Below are 17,341 nucleotides of genomic sequence, written 5' to 3' on the forward strand. Positions count from 1 at the left end.
TTCCTAAACACATAGAAAGGGTCTGAGTGTTCACCCTTGTGATCCTATGTGTTGTAAGCGTTCTGGTGTTAGAAGGCAGAAATAGAGAGCAAAACTAGGCATGACTCTGGCTGGAGTGTTACATACTAGACTGAGGAGATATGGGCCATCTTGTAGTGACAGTGGTATGCTGAGGAAAAATGTGAGGCCACTGCCCAAGAAGCATCATTCCAGTGTGCAGACCCCTTATTACCCACACTGCATAAAAGTGCACTGCCAATAATACACGAGCATGTACTGAATATATCATCCTGTCTCTGGATGAGCTAGATCTCAACCTCTTGTTTAGCTAACACAGCCAAATTCTCTTTTGTTGCTAGTTCTAGCTGAATAGATGGAAAGTTTATTACTACTACAGCCTTTTAGCTATGACCATGACTTTCCTTCTTCTACTAACAGCTCTTTCTCATCTAGTTTAGTCTGTAATCCTTGACTTAAGAAACCTCAGAAGTCCACAGAACTGTGTTAACATTACTTAATCTCTTCTTTGTATGCTCTTTGTACGTGTTCTTTGTATCGTGAGCAATCCCTTTACTTTGTGTTTGCACAGCACCTAACATAATTGACTATGGTTTGGCCTTCCACATAGAGCTAACAGGCCCCATAGTGTTTTTTACTCTTTCTATATCTCATAATCCTATATGAAGGAAAACTACAGAAGCTTTTGTACTATTGTACTATTATACTGTTGTGCTATTGTAATGGCACTGTCAGAAAGCCTTTGATAAAGACATTTTATTTCCAGTCAAAATCAAGTCATCTAAATTGGTATTTTCAGTAAATCACCACCAGTGTTACACTGTTGCCAAAGTTCCAACTCCAGTATGATGGCTGAATAATCACTGTTATAAATACCATGGAGTTAAAAATAGAATTGGGCAGACACTGTACAACTTAGTATGGACATTAACAGATATTAGGTTCAAGGCAGCTGGGAGGAGCATACACTTGTGCAGTTCATGCTTGTGGTCCAGAAGAGTCAAATGATACAGAAAGTGTAGTTGCAACTCTTTGGGCTTCTAATAAAACCCATATAGTACATGCTTTTAGTGGAGCAGTGGGCAAATGCCATGCAATGGAAAACATTGACACTGTGGCTGTTAGGAGTACCTGGAATATAAATACTTTCTTTGCCTAAGGTAAAACGCTGGAATTTGAAGAAAAGGTCACATCTATTAACCTATTGACAGTTCATTTCAGGACCTCTTGACTCTTGGACAGCAGGCCTGAAATACAGAGCTTGAGCAGCTGGACCTTATCCAGTGCTGTCCATAATTTCAAGTGATGCCTATTGTAGAATTGTCATTCAACAGTGAAAACATAGAGTGTATCTATAGGAAGAGGGAAGAAAGGAGTGAGTTGATAGTTATTTAAAAGTTAGGGCTTGCTTCTTTTGTTGATAATAAGATTGATGTAGTCACATCATGATGTTGTCAAGCACACTGAGGCCTAATGTATCCAGCCTGGAAGAAAGCTGGAGCCATTTGGAATTTGTTTTCTCAACTGGCACATGGTGTAGGAATGCTATAACCATCATGTAGGAAGTGTAAAACTGGTAGAGCTTGATTTGTAGGCATCACAGTTCCCTCCTTGTAATGAAAATAGTGTGCACTAAATTACTAGCAGGGGAAACCACTCAGAGAAATCCGTATATTAAAAGTGTAGAGCCTCAGCAGGGCCACAGTAATCAATTACTCTAAACTCAAGCCCTGGCAGCTTCCATGAATTGCTATTGATTTCAACTGCTAGTCAGTGAATCTTTCTCAGGCTAGGCTGAAATGTAGGTGTGAGATGCAGACAAAATTAGTAACCTGAACAAACCTCTGTGGAAAACACAGGGAACAGCCAGGTTTGGAAAGATATGTTATGCTGAAGGTTATTTTTTGAAAGTGCTTAAATTTGCAAAAACCTAAGTCCCACGCAGAGATAAAAATGAAGTGTCATATCAGCATATATTGAAATAAAAAAGATGAGAGTTTTGTTTTTCTTGTGAAGTTATTATGGAAAATTTTGTCTAGCTTTCTAAAGAAAGCCTATCCTCCTCCATTGCAGTTGAATAAAGGGGGGAGGAGGGCAAGTAATTTTTTTTCTTGAGCCTTCTTCTGACCATGAAAACTATTTCTTTCTTGCAGTTTACCCAAAAGTAATTTAAAAATTATTCCAAAATAGTGATAGAAGATTCAATCCTCTATATGCCATAGCTTGTGAGCTACAAATTTGTTCTCTACAAAATTCAGTTTCTTGTAGAATTCCTTGATGGTTTCAAGAAGACGAAGCAGCTATTTCTTTATGCATACGGTTCACTTCAAAGGGAATTTAATCTGTTTTGAGGAGGCTGCTATGTTTCCATTATCATACAAGGAAACTTATTCTGGGACCTTTTTTGCTCAGCAGGAACTCTGTGTATTTTCCACATTCTCATTATACATGTTTTGGCATGAGCACAAAGCAGGCATGCTCATTTATATTCTAGCTGATCAAGAGGAGAAGTCTGATTAATATGAATTTTGGATCATGGTGAGGGTCAACTTTGTAACCTGCAATAAAAGAAACTTTCTGGAGTGACTTCTCCCAGAGGGGAATATTTCTGTTAGATCAGTGGCCCAGAGGCAATGGAACAAATTTTCTTCCTCCTGTTATCCTCATTTTGCTATCAGCTGCACAGCAGCAGCACACAACACTGGATTAGAACTAAACATACCATATAACTGAATCGTGTACTCAGATCACATTCCTCACACTGCATATCATTGCAGGTTGTTAATCATGCCTTTCCTTATGCTCTTTCCTCTCTTGGAGGTTTTCTTCTCACCCCCTCCCCCCTCCCTCAGATCTTTCCCTAAAGCTTCCTTGCAGCCAGGCCCTGCCCTGCTCACTCTTCTTTGTTACACTTCTGCTCCTGAATACTTCAGAAAGGCAACTCAGCCAAATTTAAGGCTACATTGGCTTAGAGTAGCTCTGCTGCCTTTCCGAAAATTGCCTTTCCTGATTTTGTAGCTCTACTAACCCAACTGTTAGTAAATGAGAACATAATCTCTTGCATTGTAGTTGCCAAGGGTACTCGACCTTTTATTTCCATTTTGCTGTGGGGAGCATCTACAAAGTCTGCTGGCCTTTTCATTGATTTGTCCTGTCCCATGGAGCCAAGCAGTAGAGGACAGGTCTTGTATGTAAGATAGCAATTAATTAAGGGGGAAGGACTTGTTCTGTTTTTTGCAAGCAAGAAGATATTTTCTGTTCCTTGGTTTAATGTTAATGAAAAAAAAAAAAGACGGCTAGTGCATTCTAGCCCATCACTGGTGAGGTGCAAGTTCAACCTTCCCTTAGTGCAAGTATCTACCAGGGATCTAAATGCCTTGTTCTTCTCAAGCATGTGTGGGAGTCAAAGCAATATTAACATCTTTTTCATTTTCTTAGGGGCAATTTTTTTTTGTTACATCACAGAAACACTGACTTATTTAGCACAATAGAATTATATCTAAGCACACTGCCAATGGTGAACTGAACTCTCTGTTCTTTCTGTCTTAGATGCATTTGGTCCTAGGTGTTTTTTCCATACTCTGAAAGTGAAGCAGATCACACGTGGTACAACAAGAGTCAGATGTGACTGGTATTTCAGAGGTGAGTGCAGTGGGAAAGAAGGACAGTGCCCCACTCGAGACAGCCCTCCACAAGATCTGACTGCAGGGGAAGGCAGTAATGTAGGAGACAGCTACAGATTTGTGCTATTACCATAGCTTTCTCTTTAGCAATGGAATTTTCATTTAATCAGTTTCTGCCAGATTCCCTCTGTTTCATGCTTTTCAAGTTCACCAAAGGCCCTGTTTCTGAAGAACACTGTCTGTTCCATTTTTTTTAAAAATTTTATTATTTTTTCCTGCCATGCAGTACTGTGCTTAAAAGGAAGACAAGACACAAAGGGAAGATAGAAAATAGAAATGAGAAATGTCTCATGGGAGATGCTTGCCCTTACCATTTCATGCTAGTTTAAATACAGTTCCCACACATCACATGTCAAGCTGTACTTGATTGTTTTCAAATAGATGGCAAAAATCATGAGAGGAGGAAAATGTTCTTTTGTGTAACATATTCTTCTTTTGATATATTGGGTTCTGTAGCTGTCAAAACAAAGGCTGTTTTTCCATCTATTATTACAAATGCATTTGGGGTAAATCTCATCTGCAACTCTCTAGTCCCTTGGTTGTTTACTTCAATACATTGTTACTGTTTCTATTTTTCTTAATCTAGTGAAATCATGAATTTTCATTTTTGCTATGGTTCTCAGTAGGCAAATGAGATTCTTTCTCTGTAGAGATTTAGATCACGTCTGGAAATGCAGTATGTTTCAAGTATTTTCTGCTTTTCTGGCAGGAGGATGGAATATTTAATTTCATTATTCAGCATAGGTTTATTCATTTTACACAATGAAAAGAAATTCATCGATAGTGTCTTCAGCATCCAGAAAAATGATACTTACCATGACTGTTTCATATATTCCATTTATATTTTATATCTTTCTCACCACTCAGCAATTATTCATCTCTCTGTTGAGAGGTAAAATTCTTCTATTGAGTAACCATAATTTCTCTGAACTCCACAAAACAATTCAATCCATGAAAGCAACTGCTTTTGTCTAAAGGTGTTTCTTGCAAAAAATTAACCAAATACACATAACTGAATAAAGGTAATTTAGTGATGCTTTATAAAATAGGTAAATCAATGTTTCTACATCTTAACGTTCATTACACTTTTATTAATCATGATGGATTCTTGCACATGGATGCAAATGTGATAGTACAAGTAGGAATGCAGTTAAAATGCAACATTAATTCATTCCCAGTTGTTATTAAATGTCACAAGATATTAATAGTTTTGCTGATATTTTCCTTTCTAAGCCACATTGGGAAAAGAAGAAAAAAAAGGGCAAAACCACAACAGTGTGATGTGTGCACAGTCATCAAGATAATTATCTCTGAATCTTTTGTACTATTTCACTGTAATGTTCCAGACCTATATTTTTGGGAAATATCAAAGTATGGTGTGTTAAGGTGGTGATAGACTGTATCTCATTCCCACAGAAATCAATCAAAGGTTGTTGATTGGTCTTCCATTTGGGAAGTGGGAACAAAAAGAGGCTTAGTACCATGATATATGATTTCTCTTACCATCCATAAAACAGATTTTCTCATATATCTTATTCTCTGAGATGTTTACATTTTGAACGTCAGCTGATTCAAATTTTATGTTCAGGGAATCCAGGCACTGAGATGATTTGTGTTTAGGGCACTGCACTGGGACTCAGTAGATCTGGGTTTGTTCTGTCATGCATTTCCCAAGTGACCTTATGCAAATCCTTTATTGCTTCTTGCACAAACTCATCAGTAAAATAGTTTGAAGGATTTGTTAACATTTGGGTGGCTTATCTGTAGCAGATTGCTGAGGGCCATGTGAAAATGGACAATCTTATTTAAATGTACTGCTTTACATATATATATATATCCGTCTTTCATTTTGTGCTTGTGTATCTATTGCTTTTTTCCAGCCCCCTCATGAGGCTCTTACTTTCATTCTTTTCTCTGTAAGCAATCTTGCACAGACTGGCCTTCTCCTCCAAACATGGGCTCAGTGTGGCTCCTGGGTTTTAAAGCAGATAATGTGTATGAGTGGAGATACAAGTGTAACTCACCATGTGAGTTACACCTCATGTGGGTTATCTTTGGTGATCTAGCTAGTAAGTTTGTGCTTGGGAAACTAGATATTTGATGCATTTTTGTTCCAGATCATGTCCACTTAAATTATTTGGTTGTACGATTCTCAGTCACAGAAATTCATACTGATTTTGGTAGTGGATGTCATTTACATGAAAAACATAAGAATGCCATTTCAGATACTACTTTGTAAGTATTCAAATAGCAAACCTAATACTGTGCATAATTTTTTTAAAGGAAATTGTTTTAGCATATATTCACCAAAAATTATCTGCATAAATACTTCTGTGTTTGCTACATGTGCCTTTGCAAAGAAAAACACCTTTTTCTTTTTCTGGGGTCTTTTACCTTAAGCTACATGTACTTTTTAGCTTAAATTGCATAATCATAAAAGCCAGTGAGCCTGACTGGAATGAGCAGATCTGAGCTATGCATTGTTCCCTCTCAATCAGCATTATCTGAGATAGAGCAGTGGTTTCAATAGCAAGTACAGGAAATATAGCTAGCTGTTCTCTATTAGCTTCAGTGAAGAATTGAAGTGAGAATTCTATGTCCCTGCAACACTGTTTCTTTGATGTCTTTGCACAGCATGGATAAATGGTGACCTGCTGATGGCATCTGCAGTAAAACTGTGCAGACTTTGAGTTTTTTGTTGCTCTTTGGGTGTGGTATTAAGTGGGCCAGGTATGGAAATTGAAAAATGTACTTCTGCCAAACAAATGAATGGATCTTTAAAAGCATTACATGTGTGTACATTTGCATGCTTCCTTCAAGTAAGAGTCATGGTTTACCTGCATTTTTCTTGATGAAACTTCCATTCAGACATTGTAGATATAAAGCCAGCCAACATGGAGGACCTGACAGAAGTGATTACAGCCTCTGAGTTCCATCCCCACCACTGCAATCTCTTTGTCTACAGCAGCAGCAAAGGATCCCTGAGACTCTGCGACATGAGGGCATCGGCTCTCTGTGACAAACATTCCAAGCGTAAGTCCTTGTTCCATTGAGCCCCAGATGGCATTGAAGTCTTACTATTCACAGACAGCATGTAGATGGGTGCATACCCTGTATCAGTTTCTCACTTGCAGGCACATTTGAAAAGAAAACAACAAAAAGAATTTTTTTTCACCTGTGCAAGTATTAGCTATGAACTTGGTAATGGTTGTGTCTGTGACTGGTTGTCCTAACAGTTCTTATTGCAGGGATCAGTGAAGAACCCAGAACTCCTATGAAATAAAGAGGATTCCTAACAAATCAGAGAATGAGGGAGTATTTAAGTAGATGAGCATACTGGCTTGAATACACAAGTACTGTTCTCAGTGATAGAGCAAGTGAATTTTGATTGTTGGGCTGCCTTCAAATTTTGAATCCATTTTCTCAACCAGGAAGTCTCAGTATCCTTCCTAAAAATTTAGTCCCACATTCCCTATATATATTTTTTCAATATTATGTCTGAACAAACTCAGAGGAAATGCATAAGTAATCAGGACAGGGCTGGGGGGGAGGGAGGAAGGAGGGGAAGAAAAAAAATTATGTTGGTATAGAAGTTGTCATCCATCCTACATGATCTTATGTAGCCTGTGAAATTTTTAGATGAACCACCAAATCATGATAGTTCCTGTCTGAAATCTACATAAGAAAAAGAAAGTAAAATTTTAAAATATGTCACTATCTTTGTTCTCAAAGTAAAAATTGAAGAAAAATGTATGTTTATATTGTCTCACTATCAGCTCTTTGTGGTCTAGAGAAGGCAGGCTGTGGTTCTTCCCACCAGTAATCTGGCAAGCCTGGGCACTTTGCCTTGTGCAAACCACCTGTTTGTTCCTAATCTCCTGAGTCTGACAATGCCCAGACAAAGGCATTGTGTGTGTGGTTGCTGAGAAGATGAGAACCTCACGAGTGAACTGTGGTGGCTCTGCTTTAGTCACCTTCAGGACAAGGGCTCCTCCAGGACACCTTCATCTCACAGAATTAGGTCATCAGTTTCTTTTGCCATGCTGAAACATTGGAAGGAAATTCAAGAGAAATTCTTTTAGTACCAGAGCACATGAGAGGTTTTATGCCATTCAGTGCCTACTTGAACCTTTTTGAGATAGGCAGATCTTATTAGTAGGGGCCAGAGGGGAGGAAAAAGTATGCAAAGATTTAAATGACATAAGTGGTGCACAGATTTTATACATAGACTATTTTTAAAACTGAAGTGAATTTAGTAAAAAGCCTATGACTAGACCTTTTGATTGCAAAGAGAAATGCACATGCTTAGAACCTCTTAGGATGTGGTGTCCAGTTATAAAAAATAACGTTCAAGGACAATTTCCCAAGCAGAGAAGTGTTTTACCTTTGTTAGCTGTATCTCCTTGTACTTGTAGGGGCAATTCAGTACCATGAAGTGAAATGTAAGCATGACACAGTCTGACACAATGCTGTGAGTTATCTTGTCCCACTTAATTGTTTTGTTCTGTAATACTTCCATTTCTTCCTGCTAATAAGGCCTCCATGCTCCTGTAACTCAATGGCAAATGCCAATCAGAACTTATTAAAGCCACAATACAGCAGTGCTGGATGAAAGAAGGCATTTTATGCCAGAAGGGAGTGCAGGGTCTAATGGTCATTGATTAAACCCCATTTTCCAGATCTATGAGTTAGAAAATAGCCATTTAATGTGGCATTGCTGCACTGAAGTCAAGTCAAGCTCATTGAGAATCTGAGTGTGTGCTGTACAAAATTGATACAGCAATGGTAGAACTTCCAAAGTGTTAAAAGGAGTAGGCCCATGTACTGCTGATTGGAGAGGTGTCAGTGTAGCTCTCAGAGACAGGCAAAGTGAATTATATACAGCCCACTGCAGCCTAAAAGGATATATCAAAAAACAGTCTGCAAAATCAAGTTATTTGTATGATTGTTGCTCTGGTACCTTGACTGTGCATCTGATTCCTCTTTACAGTTGCTAAATTTACAACTGGTGCATATGCATGATCAGTACTCTGCTCTCCTAGCTTGTCTTGTCTTTCAGTCTTTCCCCATGGCTGACTTCACTTTTCAAGCCAAACAGCACAACTGGAGCTGCTGTAAACACTCACATTGTGGCATATATCCCTGCTTTCTCAGCACAGTCTAGTATCACTTTGTGCTGTATTTCAGATGCTGTGGCAAGATTGTAATGGATGTACATATTTTTAGGGATAAAAGATACAATGTAACACTTAACAAAAACACCTGGATAATGAGCTTATGTTGTGAACTTTTAAATTTACTCCTTTTCCCCTTATTTATTCAAATCTCTGTAGCTCTCACAAAGTCCATTGCAGCTCTTGGGGGAAGAGCCCTTCCATTTGTACAGGTTTAGAGAGTGCTATGAATAATTACTGTGCCATACTGTAAAAATAAATTACATATTAATGTCTGTAGTGTAAGTCAACCATCACAGGATGTTAATAAATTATAATGGCTTGAAGATATCTGGTTTTCTAAGCTTAGTGGCGGAATATCTCTTTTCAGCATTAGTGAAAGCAGCACTACAAGGCTTCCTTATAAATCCCTGTGGCTTTGACATGGACAAGATGAGACTCCTCCATATGTACTCATCCTTGGTGCCTATGCTGAGATTTAATAGCAAGCTGCCAATTTGTGTGATGAGTTGTAGTTGGGATATCTGTCCCTTAGAAAAATTATCTCAGACCACCAAATCTATTTATAAGGCATTGAAAAAAAATACCAGGTCAGTAGCTGAATTTTAAATGGTAGTTGAGATACTGATAAGGTGTGATAAAATGTGTTGTGTCTCTAATAGACAACCTGAAACTGCTTCTTATAATAGCTCTGTAACAGATTGCACAGTACTGAGTGAGGATCACAAGAAAATCTTATTTAGTTATTGCAAATTGAAAGACCACTCTGTAACCATAGAGCAGGTACATACATAATGCTGTTACGAGTTATTGTCAGACTTTGCAAGCAGTGGGAGAGGATGACATCAAAAATGTTGGAGAGGAAGTGCCAAAGAGATGAACATCACTGCTTGTTTAGAATATTAGAGGAGTGAGACTGAGGAAGGTGTTCTTGCAGTCCACAGTGTTATAGGTAAAGATTAAAATTATGACAGTCAGACTCGAGCAGCAACAAATAGGGAATTAATTTAAATAATATGGAACCTTTCACCCAAATAGTGTACTTGCCAAAGCACCCAAAGATTGCCTTTGAGATGTCATCAGGCAACATGCATGGCAGTGCAGTGTAGGAAAAAGGCAGTATATGGAAATCTGTGTCAGCAGGAAAAGTATTGTTGTTAGAGCAGTCAGGTGGGAACATTGAAGAAATAAAATAATTAACCCCCACCTCAAATTCCATTAACTTTTATGCAAGGGGTTCAGTTGTCAAGGAAGACAAGCATAGGGATACTGTTGCAGTACAATCATCCTGACTAAAAATATACTTAGAGCAGCATTTATTCAATTAACAAATAGTTGCTATTTTGGTTTTTTTTTCTTTTTTTATTTATTGCTGATATTACGTTCAGAGATAAATGTGCATGGAGTTAATATCATTTTTCTAAACAGCTGGTAGGCTAGATGTGTACATATGTCTGTTTCAACAAATCATACAATAAAGCAGTCAGTTAAAGAAAACTGAACATGTGAAGTCAGAAAAAAAATAAAGCACTTTTTCAATAGTTCATCAGAATTATTAAAACAATTATTAAATAGTAAATATATATATATTTATAGTATATGCATATACATATATTTATAGTATATAGCATATTTATATGTATAGTTATGCAATATGGAAATTTAAGCCACTCAAGAGTATAACTCCTATTGATATTTTATGCTTTAACATCTTAAAGTCATTGCATACTTCAGAAGCTGTAGTCATTTATTTAAATTCTGTATGTTGCTTTAGGGGTTTTTTGGTATTCATTTCTTAATATGTATTTGTAGACTAAACCCCTATTTCTAATTATCCATTACCCATGTGCAAAGTTTTCAGCAAAATACTTCAAGGAAAGAGGAGCTGCAGTTTCAAGTTTATTGCTCTGTGTGCTGTGGTGATTTTAAAAACACCAATTTTGAGGTTATATAGCGTTAGCCTCTGTCACCATGAGTTGGTGCTTTCTGTGCTCCAGACAGACTCCTCAAGCTCGTGTTCCCTGGGTCTGTAGCAGGAGCCATTTAGAGCTCTCCTCCCGCTGACCACAGAAGGATTTGTAGGTGACAGGCAATGCCAACAACCATCTTCCCTGGCCTCTCCCTGAAGCAGAGAAGCCTCTCAGCTGGTGCTTCCCAACCCCATGGGTGGGACAATCAGGATCTTAAAAGGGTAAAATGGTTTCCAGAGCAGTGCAGAGTGAATTCCAGGTTTGGCTTGTGACTCAGAGATGCCAGTCAAAGATTAAGGGGGTGTTTTTTCCATTGAAAATCCTTTTCCATATTTTTATTTGAAATCGAGGCCTGACAGAAATGCCAGCCTTTCCCCAAGGATAAATGCCACTGTCCTGTCAGTCAGGCATGTGACTCAGCTGGGTTTTCTGGTGGGCTTTTCTGAGATTACCTCTGATTTTAAAGAATTCAGAATCATGGAAGCAGCCAAGACACAAATCAAGGATAATCTACTTAGACATGTTGAATTTTTAAAATTAAATTAGTTATATTTACCAGTTGTTTAAAGCAAGTTGGAATTTCAGGGACAAGACACCTTTCAGACCTCTGACTGAATATGGATTATCTTTCATTTGCAACAGAGAACAACCAGATGCACAAAAAAGCCTGTGACAGACTATCCCGCCTGGATTTGCTAATTAATATTGACCTTTCCAAATGAATGATGCTTATTGTCTGACTGAAAAAGAGACAACTTGTTTTTCTTCTGTGTGAGCTTTACATCTAAAATACGATTTTTATTTCTGCATCTGGTCTCATGTCAGGTCTCATGTCGTCTGAGAGAGAGACAGTCATTACTCTCCCTTTGTGCATAGAGAGGCCCCTGTCAAAATGATGTCCACGTCAGACAAAATCTGCAAGTTTTCATGTGACAGGAGTGAAACTTATCTGAGCTTCTGAAATTATTTGACCTCGTGCTTGATGAAGGCTTTTTCTCCTTATCCTAGTTCTGGATTTATTTTTAAGCATGCACTACAAAGGCATATATGCATTGCTGATTTTATATCCCCAATGAAAAAATGTATTCTGATAATTTTGTAATTTTGACTGTCACTAAAGGTCTGTTACTACAGTTTCATACATGCTAAACTAGATCCTGGAACGGATCTTTCCTTGTGCAGGAATCCCACTGAAATCTGGTAGCAGATTGCCTTCATGGGCTCCAAAGCTTCCATTCTGCTCAGTTTGGATGAAAGTATAAAGACATTTAAAACATGGCTAATGAAAATTCAAAAATGATTCTACAGAAACACAATTATGTCTAAGTAATATTTCCTCCAGTTGTGCAAGAGATCTTAAAATTAAATCTGAGGAAGAAAACACCTGATTTATATACTTCTAGCTATCAAATACTAGGAGGAAAGAGAAAAGCCTGAAGCAATGGTAAATGATTTATGATTGAAGAGGTGTTTCATTAACCCCATCTCCTCCAGCCACACAGAGATAAAGCAAATAATTGCTGTAAGATTGATTTAATTATTCAGTCTATTAAAATTACTGTCTTGTTTGCCTAATTTTTTTAATAGCAGCAAATACTGCTTTTTAATGTCTCATGAAATCAGCTTTCAAGATCTTATTTCACTGGGGAAAAAACCTCACTTATCACTAATCTTATTTATCAAGATCAGAAAGTCTTACACATCAGTTTGGCTGTAGAGCAGTAGTAGTTTTATGTCCCATTAACTCCTTGGGATTGCGCACAACACGTGGCATTAAGCATGCACATAAGTCTTTGTGAGACCCAGCTTTAAAGAGGCTTGATCTTCTAGATTGGCTTTGTGTTTTTTCAATTCCTTTTTGCACTTTAGCACCATTTCTCTTTATTAACAAACTCACTGGCAACAAAGTTATATTAATCTAAGCAACTCTGTAGTGAAGCTCCCACCCACTGATCTTTAGCTATTGATCTGGCTTTGCCTTTCAGCACTAATGCACCCTCCCTTGTGGTTTCTGACAAGCTGCAGCAACTCAGTGCAGATGGTAAAACAGATTCTTAAATATTGATTTGAGGCTCCACTTTTAAAAGCCATGCTCTCTAGAGGTATTGATGAGAAGCCTAGTTTTAATACTGGGTCATTGGATAAAGGAATGCTGTATGGTAGGTGAAATTTCAGACTTGTGGTGTGAAGGTAGGGTCAGAATTTTGCTTTGAGTAAAAGAAGGAAAATGAGATGTTAAGTGACCAGGGCACAAAGAGGTGACCTTTGAATTATATAAAAGCGAGTAGAAAATTGAAATATAAAACGATACTTCTTTTTAGTTTAAAGCAGGATAAACAGCTACAGGCTATTGTAATGAAAAATGTCAAACAAAAGTGTCTCACAAAATAATTGTGTTTTAGATTGCTTATGAAAGCAGATTCAAAAACTCCCTCTCTTGTATAACCATATTAATCAGTGTAGACCAAGAAGGCAAGATTGTCACATTAGCAGAATATTCTATTATTGAAAGAGAATTTCCAAGGGAGATGAATGTACGAGTGGATTGGCTTAATACAAAATAATAAAACATTTAGACATGGTGAAAGATAGAGTAAATAATAATGGTAAATCAAATTATTATACTGAATAATGAAGCTAAAAGGTATAAAGAGACCATGAATTTCAATGGGAGCTTGCAGTTGGGCTTGATTCACTTAGAATGAACTCAGGTACTCTTTTGCATTAAATTCTAAAATAGATTTTAAACAGTTCATAAAAATGACCATACTTGGGCAGACCAGAGGTCCTTCTAGCCCGGTTCTGGCTCTGATATTGGCAGTAGCAACATCAACAGAAAATGGAAGAACAGAACAAGTATAATCTTTACCCTCTGCAATTTGCAGCTGGAAACTTGAGGTTCAGGGACCTTAGTGGAAGTGAGCTTACTGCATTCAACAACATGAAATGGATGTTCGGGGGTTTTTCTTTCCTTGAAGCTGTGCAGTTACTCATGAACCTGTGTGTATTTTCTAGCATTCACAGTATTCACTTTCAGAAAAGTCTTTAGTAGCTTAATTAGGTAAAGTATGAAGGACTATCTCTCTCTGCTTACCCTGTTCTAGTTTCACATGGTGACCCCTACTTGTGGATTGGAAGAGACAGTGTACAAAGTGAACTGTCATTCCCTATTCATCCTTTCCATGCCACTCGTAATTATGACCCCCTCAGTCTTTCCTAGGTTGAGAGACCCCAGTCTATTTAGCCATTCCTTGCATGGAAGTAATTTGGTTCTTCTGGTAATTTTTATTGCCCATTTTTATGTCTTCTTGAGATCTCTACCATATTAGAGATAAGCCTAGAAGTATACTTAGCTCAAGGTGTAGCATTTCTTGAATTAAACAACACAAAAAAAAAAAAAAAAGCTTTCTGTGTTGAACATTAGTAACAAGTGTCATGTATTTTAAAAAAGAAAGAATATTAGTATTTTCATAGAAACTCAAATGAAATTTAGTTCAGACTTTTTATGCTAAATGACATATACGTGATAGAGCAAATCACAGCTGACTTGGGAATAATGCTAATTTGCCATCTAAAAATATTAAAGAACTTGTTATTTTCATTAAAATTTTTTATTTATCATCTATTAGGAAAGCATATTGGTTCTTGCTGCTTTTCTTCCTGTGGCTAACCTGTCAAGACCAGTGAAATCCCATACATTTCAAAGTACTGCTTTCCAATATGTTCTAATCAGGTATTGCAGCCATTTTCATTTGGGATCTGGAATTAAATAGGGATTTAGTTCAAATGATAAATTATTTAGTTTGGGACTGAACCCATTTTGTGTGTTTATGAAATTAAAGCCCAGTGAGGGATTACCTGATCCGCTACTGGTATTTCCAGGTCCAGTTGAAATTCACCTGTTGTTTGTGTACCAGTACAAGCCAGAGGTTTATCTGTAATAACTTCTTAATTTAGTTTAGCTGCAGAACGTTTACTTGCTTATATAATAAAAATGAAAAATTGCTTTCCCTGTCATGTTCCACCAACTTTGTTAGCCCTGGTCTCTACCATCCTCTCCCTCAGTAACCACACTGCCTCTGTTTCCTCTGTTGCAAAAGCTGTTTTCATCCCTTCGTAGCTGTGACCCTAGAATAGGAACTGGATCATTCCTATATCCAGCTGTCTTTGGAGGGAGGGATAGATGTATTTCATGGTGCAGGATTTCCAATTATTTTAATCTAAGGAACAAGTGCTAAAACCATAAACAGTATCCTCTTAAAAAAATTAAAAAGCTTTAATAAGTTGAGAGAATAGTGGAGGGTTTTTTTTCTGCTAGAGAGAATGAGCCTTTAAAGCTGTTTATAATTTTATCCCATGACTGATGGAATTTCTTACAAAATCTGTGGAGCAGATTTCTGTTCATTTTCAAGTTTTCCTTCTTGTGATGCTTTCAGGAGGAATACAGGATTTTCTATATTATATCAGATTGTGACACTGCACCCACCATAGAAGACAATTTTAGCATTATTTTTAGTATTTCTTAAAGTTCACATATGCCAGAATTTACACCCTGCAATGATTAAAGCTCTGCCCAGCTGTTTGTTTAGAATTGAACTTGAAAATTACTTTGGGTTAGATTTTGTTTTTCTTTATTGGATGTATCTTTTCCAATAAATAGGAGTTTCAGGTGTGTGGAATCAGGCAGTTTCAGTGTGTGGAATTAATGAGAAGTTGAGGTGGCAGCATCTGTGACCCCCAGAGTGCAGATGAGAGCCACAAGGTGTTAGTGTGTCACACTTCTTTTGGCTACTGCCTGAGTCACCTGCTTTCTTTTGGCCAGTGACCAAGAAGAAAGCTGTGAAATGGACCTTTCCAGCTACTCTTGCTGTTCCTGGCCATTTTATTTATTTAACTTTAGATATCTCCATATTAGAGATGCCTTTCCTATCCACTGGAAAAGGAAAATCTCCATTCTGCATTAGATCAGAGAAATTCACAAGGAAACAAGAATATTTTTATGAGGGATAAGAGTTTGTTTTTCAGCAGATGGTACTTCCTTTTAAGAAAGAAGCAGCATATTTTTATGCTACAGATTTTCTTCAGGATTCAGGAAAACAGTGCTCTGGCAAGTATCCTTCAATGAACCCATCCTTCTCTGCAAAGTCTGGACTTCTATAAGAAGATCCTGTGGTTTTTAACTTGTGAGCTGTGCAGAAAGGAATTGAGCATTTTTATTTCCCTAAGCAGACTTCCCAGTTTACCCATGTGTCTGCTGATGGCATAAGGGGCAGGAACAGTGTCTTCCTGGCAGGCTCCCCTTCATCACTGGCTGTACTCAGAGATATGCTCTGCTTTCCTCAAATCCCATTATATTTCTCTGTACCAGAGTCCTGTCACATTTAAGTCTGAGCAAGTGTCGTGAGAACTCAGCACATCATGTTGTCTGTGATTTCTATGTTCATTAGGTAGCTAGAAAGATAACTTTGTGTCTTTCATGTAATTAGCACTGTGACCATTATCAAGAACAGCAGAAATTAAAGTTAAATACCCTTTTTTATGGCAGGTGGTTTTTATTAAGAAATTAATGATGAAATTAATTAAAAATATAATAGAATCTGTAATCAAATGTCAGCAAAGTTCAGACCTAACAAGATTTAGACACAGATAAGTAAGCTGGCTTTGGAATCTCGTGTTTCAAGTACTGATTGCCCCTGGGCACAGAAGCAGTCTCTAAAAGATATGTCTTAACAGTAATAAACAGGAAGTTTGTTTTGGAAACCATGGACTAGACCCATGGCTTTTTCCTATCAGCTTGGAGAGGTCAGGGCTGAATTTGAATTGCTTGCCTAAACTGAAGTCCAAATCACAAGGCTAACACTTCACTGCTGTTCTGTCTCCAATTGCTCCACTTGCATTAAGCAAACTGAAGGAAGATTGTGCTTTTTTGCAGTATGTGCATAACCTTATGTTGATGCTAAACCAGAAATAGCCAAGCCCCAAGAACACTCTCTCACCTTCATTTCCTGAGGCTCATGCCTTGTTCTGGTTGCTCAGGCAGATGCTGGTAGTTGCTAAGCTTTCTCTTCTTTTCTCTGGGAGCTGCTCCTGAATTTCCTGTAACCATTTTCCTGTTTTGGCTATGCTGACTAGAGAAACTATCTCCAAGGAATTGCTGCTACTAAAATTTCTACTGCTATCTTTCTTTCTGTAGTGATATGAGACTTTCATGCCTCTGTTAGTTCCACAGTTAATTAATCTAAGTCCGTGTAATACTTAATACAGTAAGTATAGAAAAGCAATAAATGGTGCAGATAAAGAATAAAATGGTTTAATCTCATTAATTAACAAAATGCAGAATATTCAGGTACAAATATCACTCCTTTTCTAATCACTGGGAGTTGGATGAGCCACATAGAGCCAAGAAAATATATCTAAGCTATAAATGAAGGTGTAGTTCAGTTAGAGTGGGTTTTGGATTTTTCTTTCCTGGTTTTAATAGCAGCTTCACATCATA

At 37.6% G+C, this 17,341-nt stretch overlaps 1 protein-coding gene across 13 annotated transcripts in view; it reads left to right on the top strand.

Annotated features, from left to right (window-relative positions):
* The window catches only part of PPP2R2C (protein phosphatase 2 regulatory subunit Bgamma), a 190,717-nt gene that overhangs the window by 154,144 nt on the left and 19,232 nt on the right, over positions 1 to 17,341 (top strand). For all 13 annotated transcript variants that reach the window (XM_072927983.1, XM_072927984.1, XM_072927982.1 and 10 more), the window contains one exon: positions 6,570 to 6,734. In XM_072927983.1, coding sequence (XP_072784084.1) covers positions 6,570 to 6,734 — 165 coding nt within the window. The remainder of the gene's footprint in view (positions 1 to 6,569; positions 6,735 to 17,341) is intronic.

Source organism: Taeniopygia guttata, chromosome 4, assembly GCF_048771995.1.
Source record: "Taeniopygia guttata chromosome 4, bTaeGut7.mat, whole genome shotgun sequence".
NCBI lineage: Eukaryota > Metazoa > Chordata > Aves > Passeriformes > Estrildidae > Taeniopygia > Taeniopygia guttata.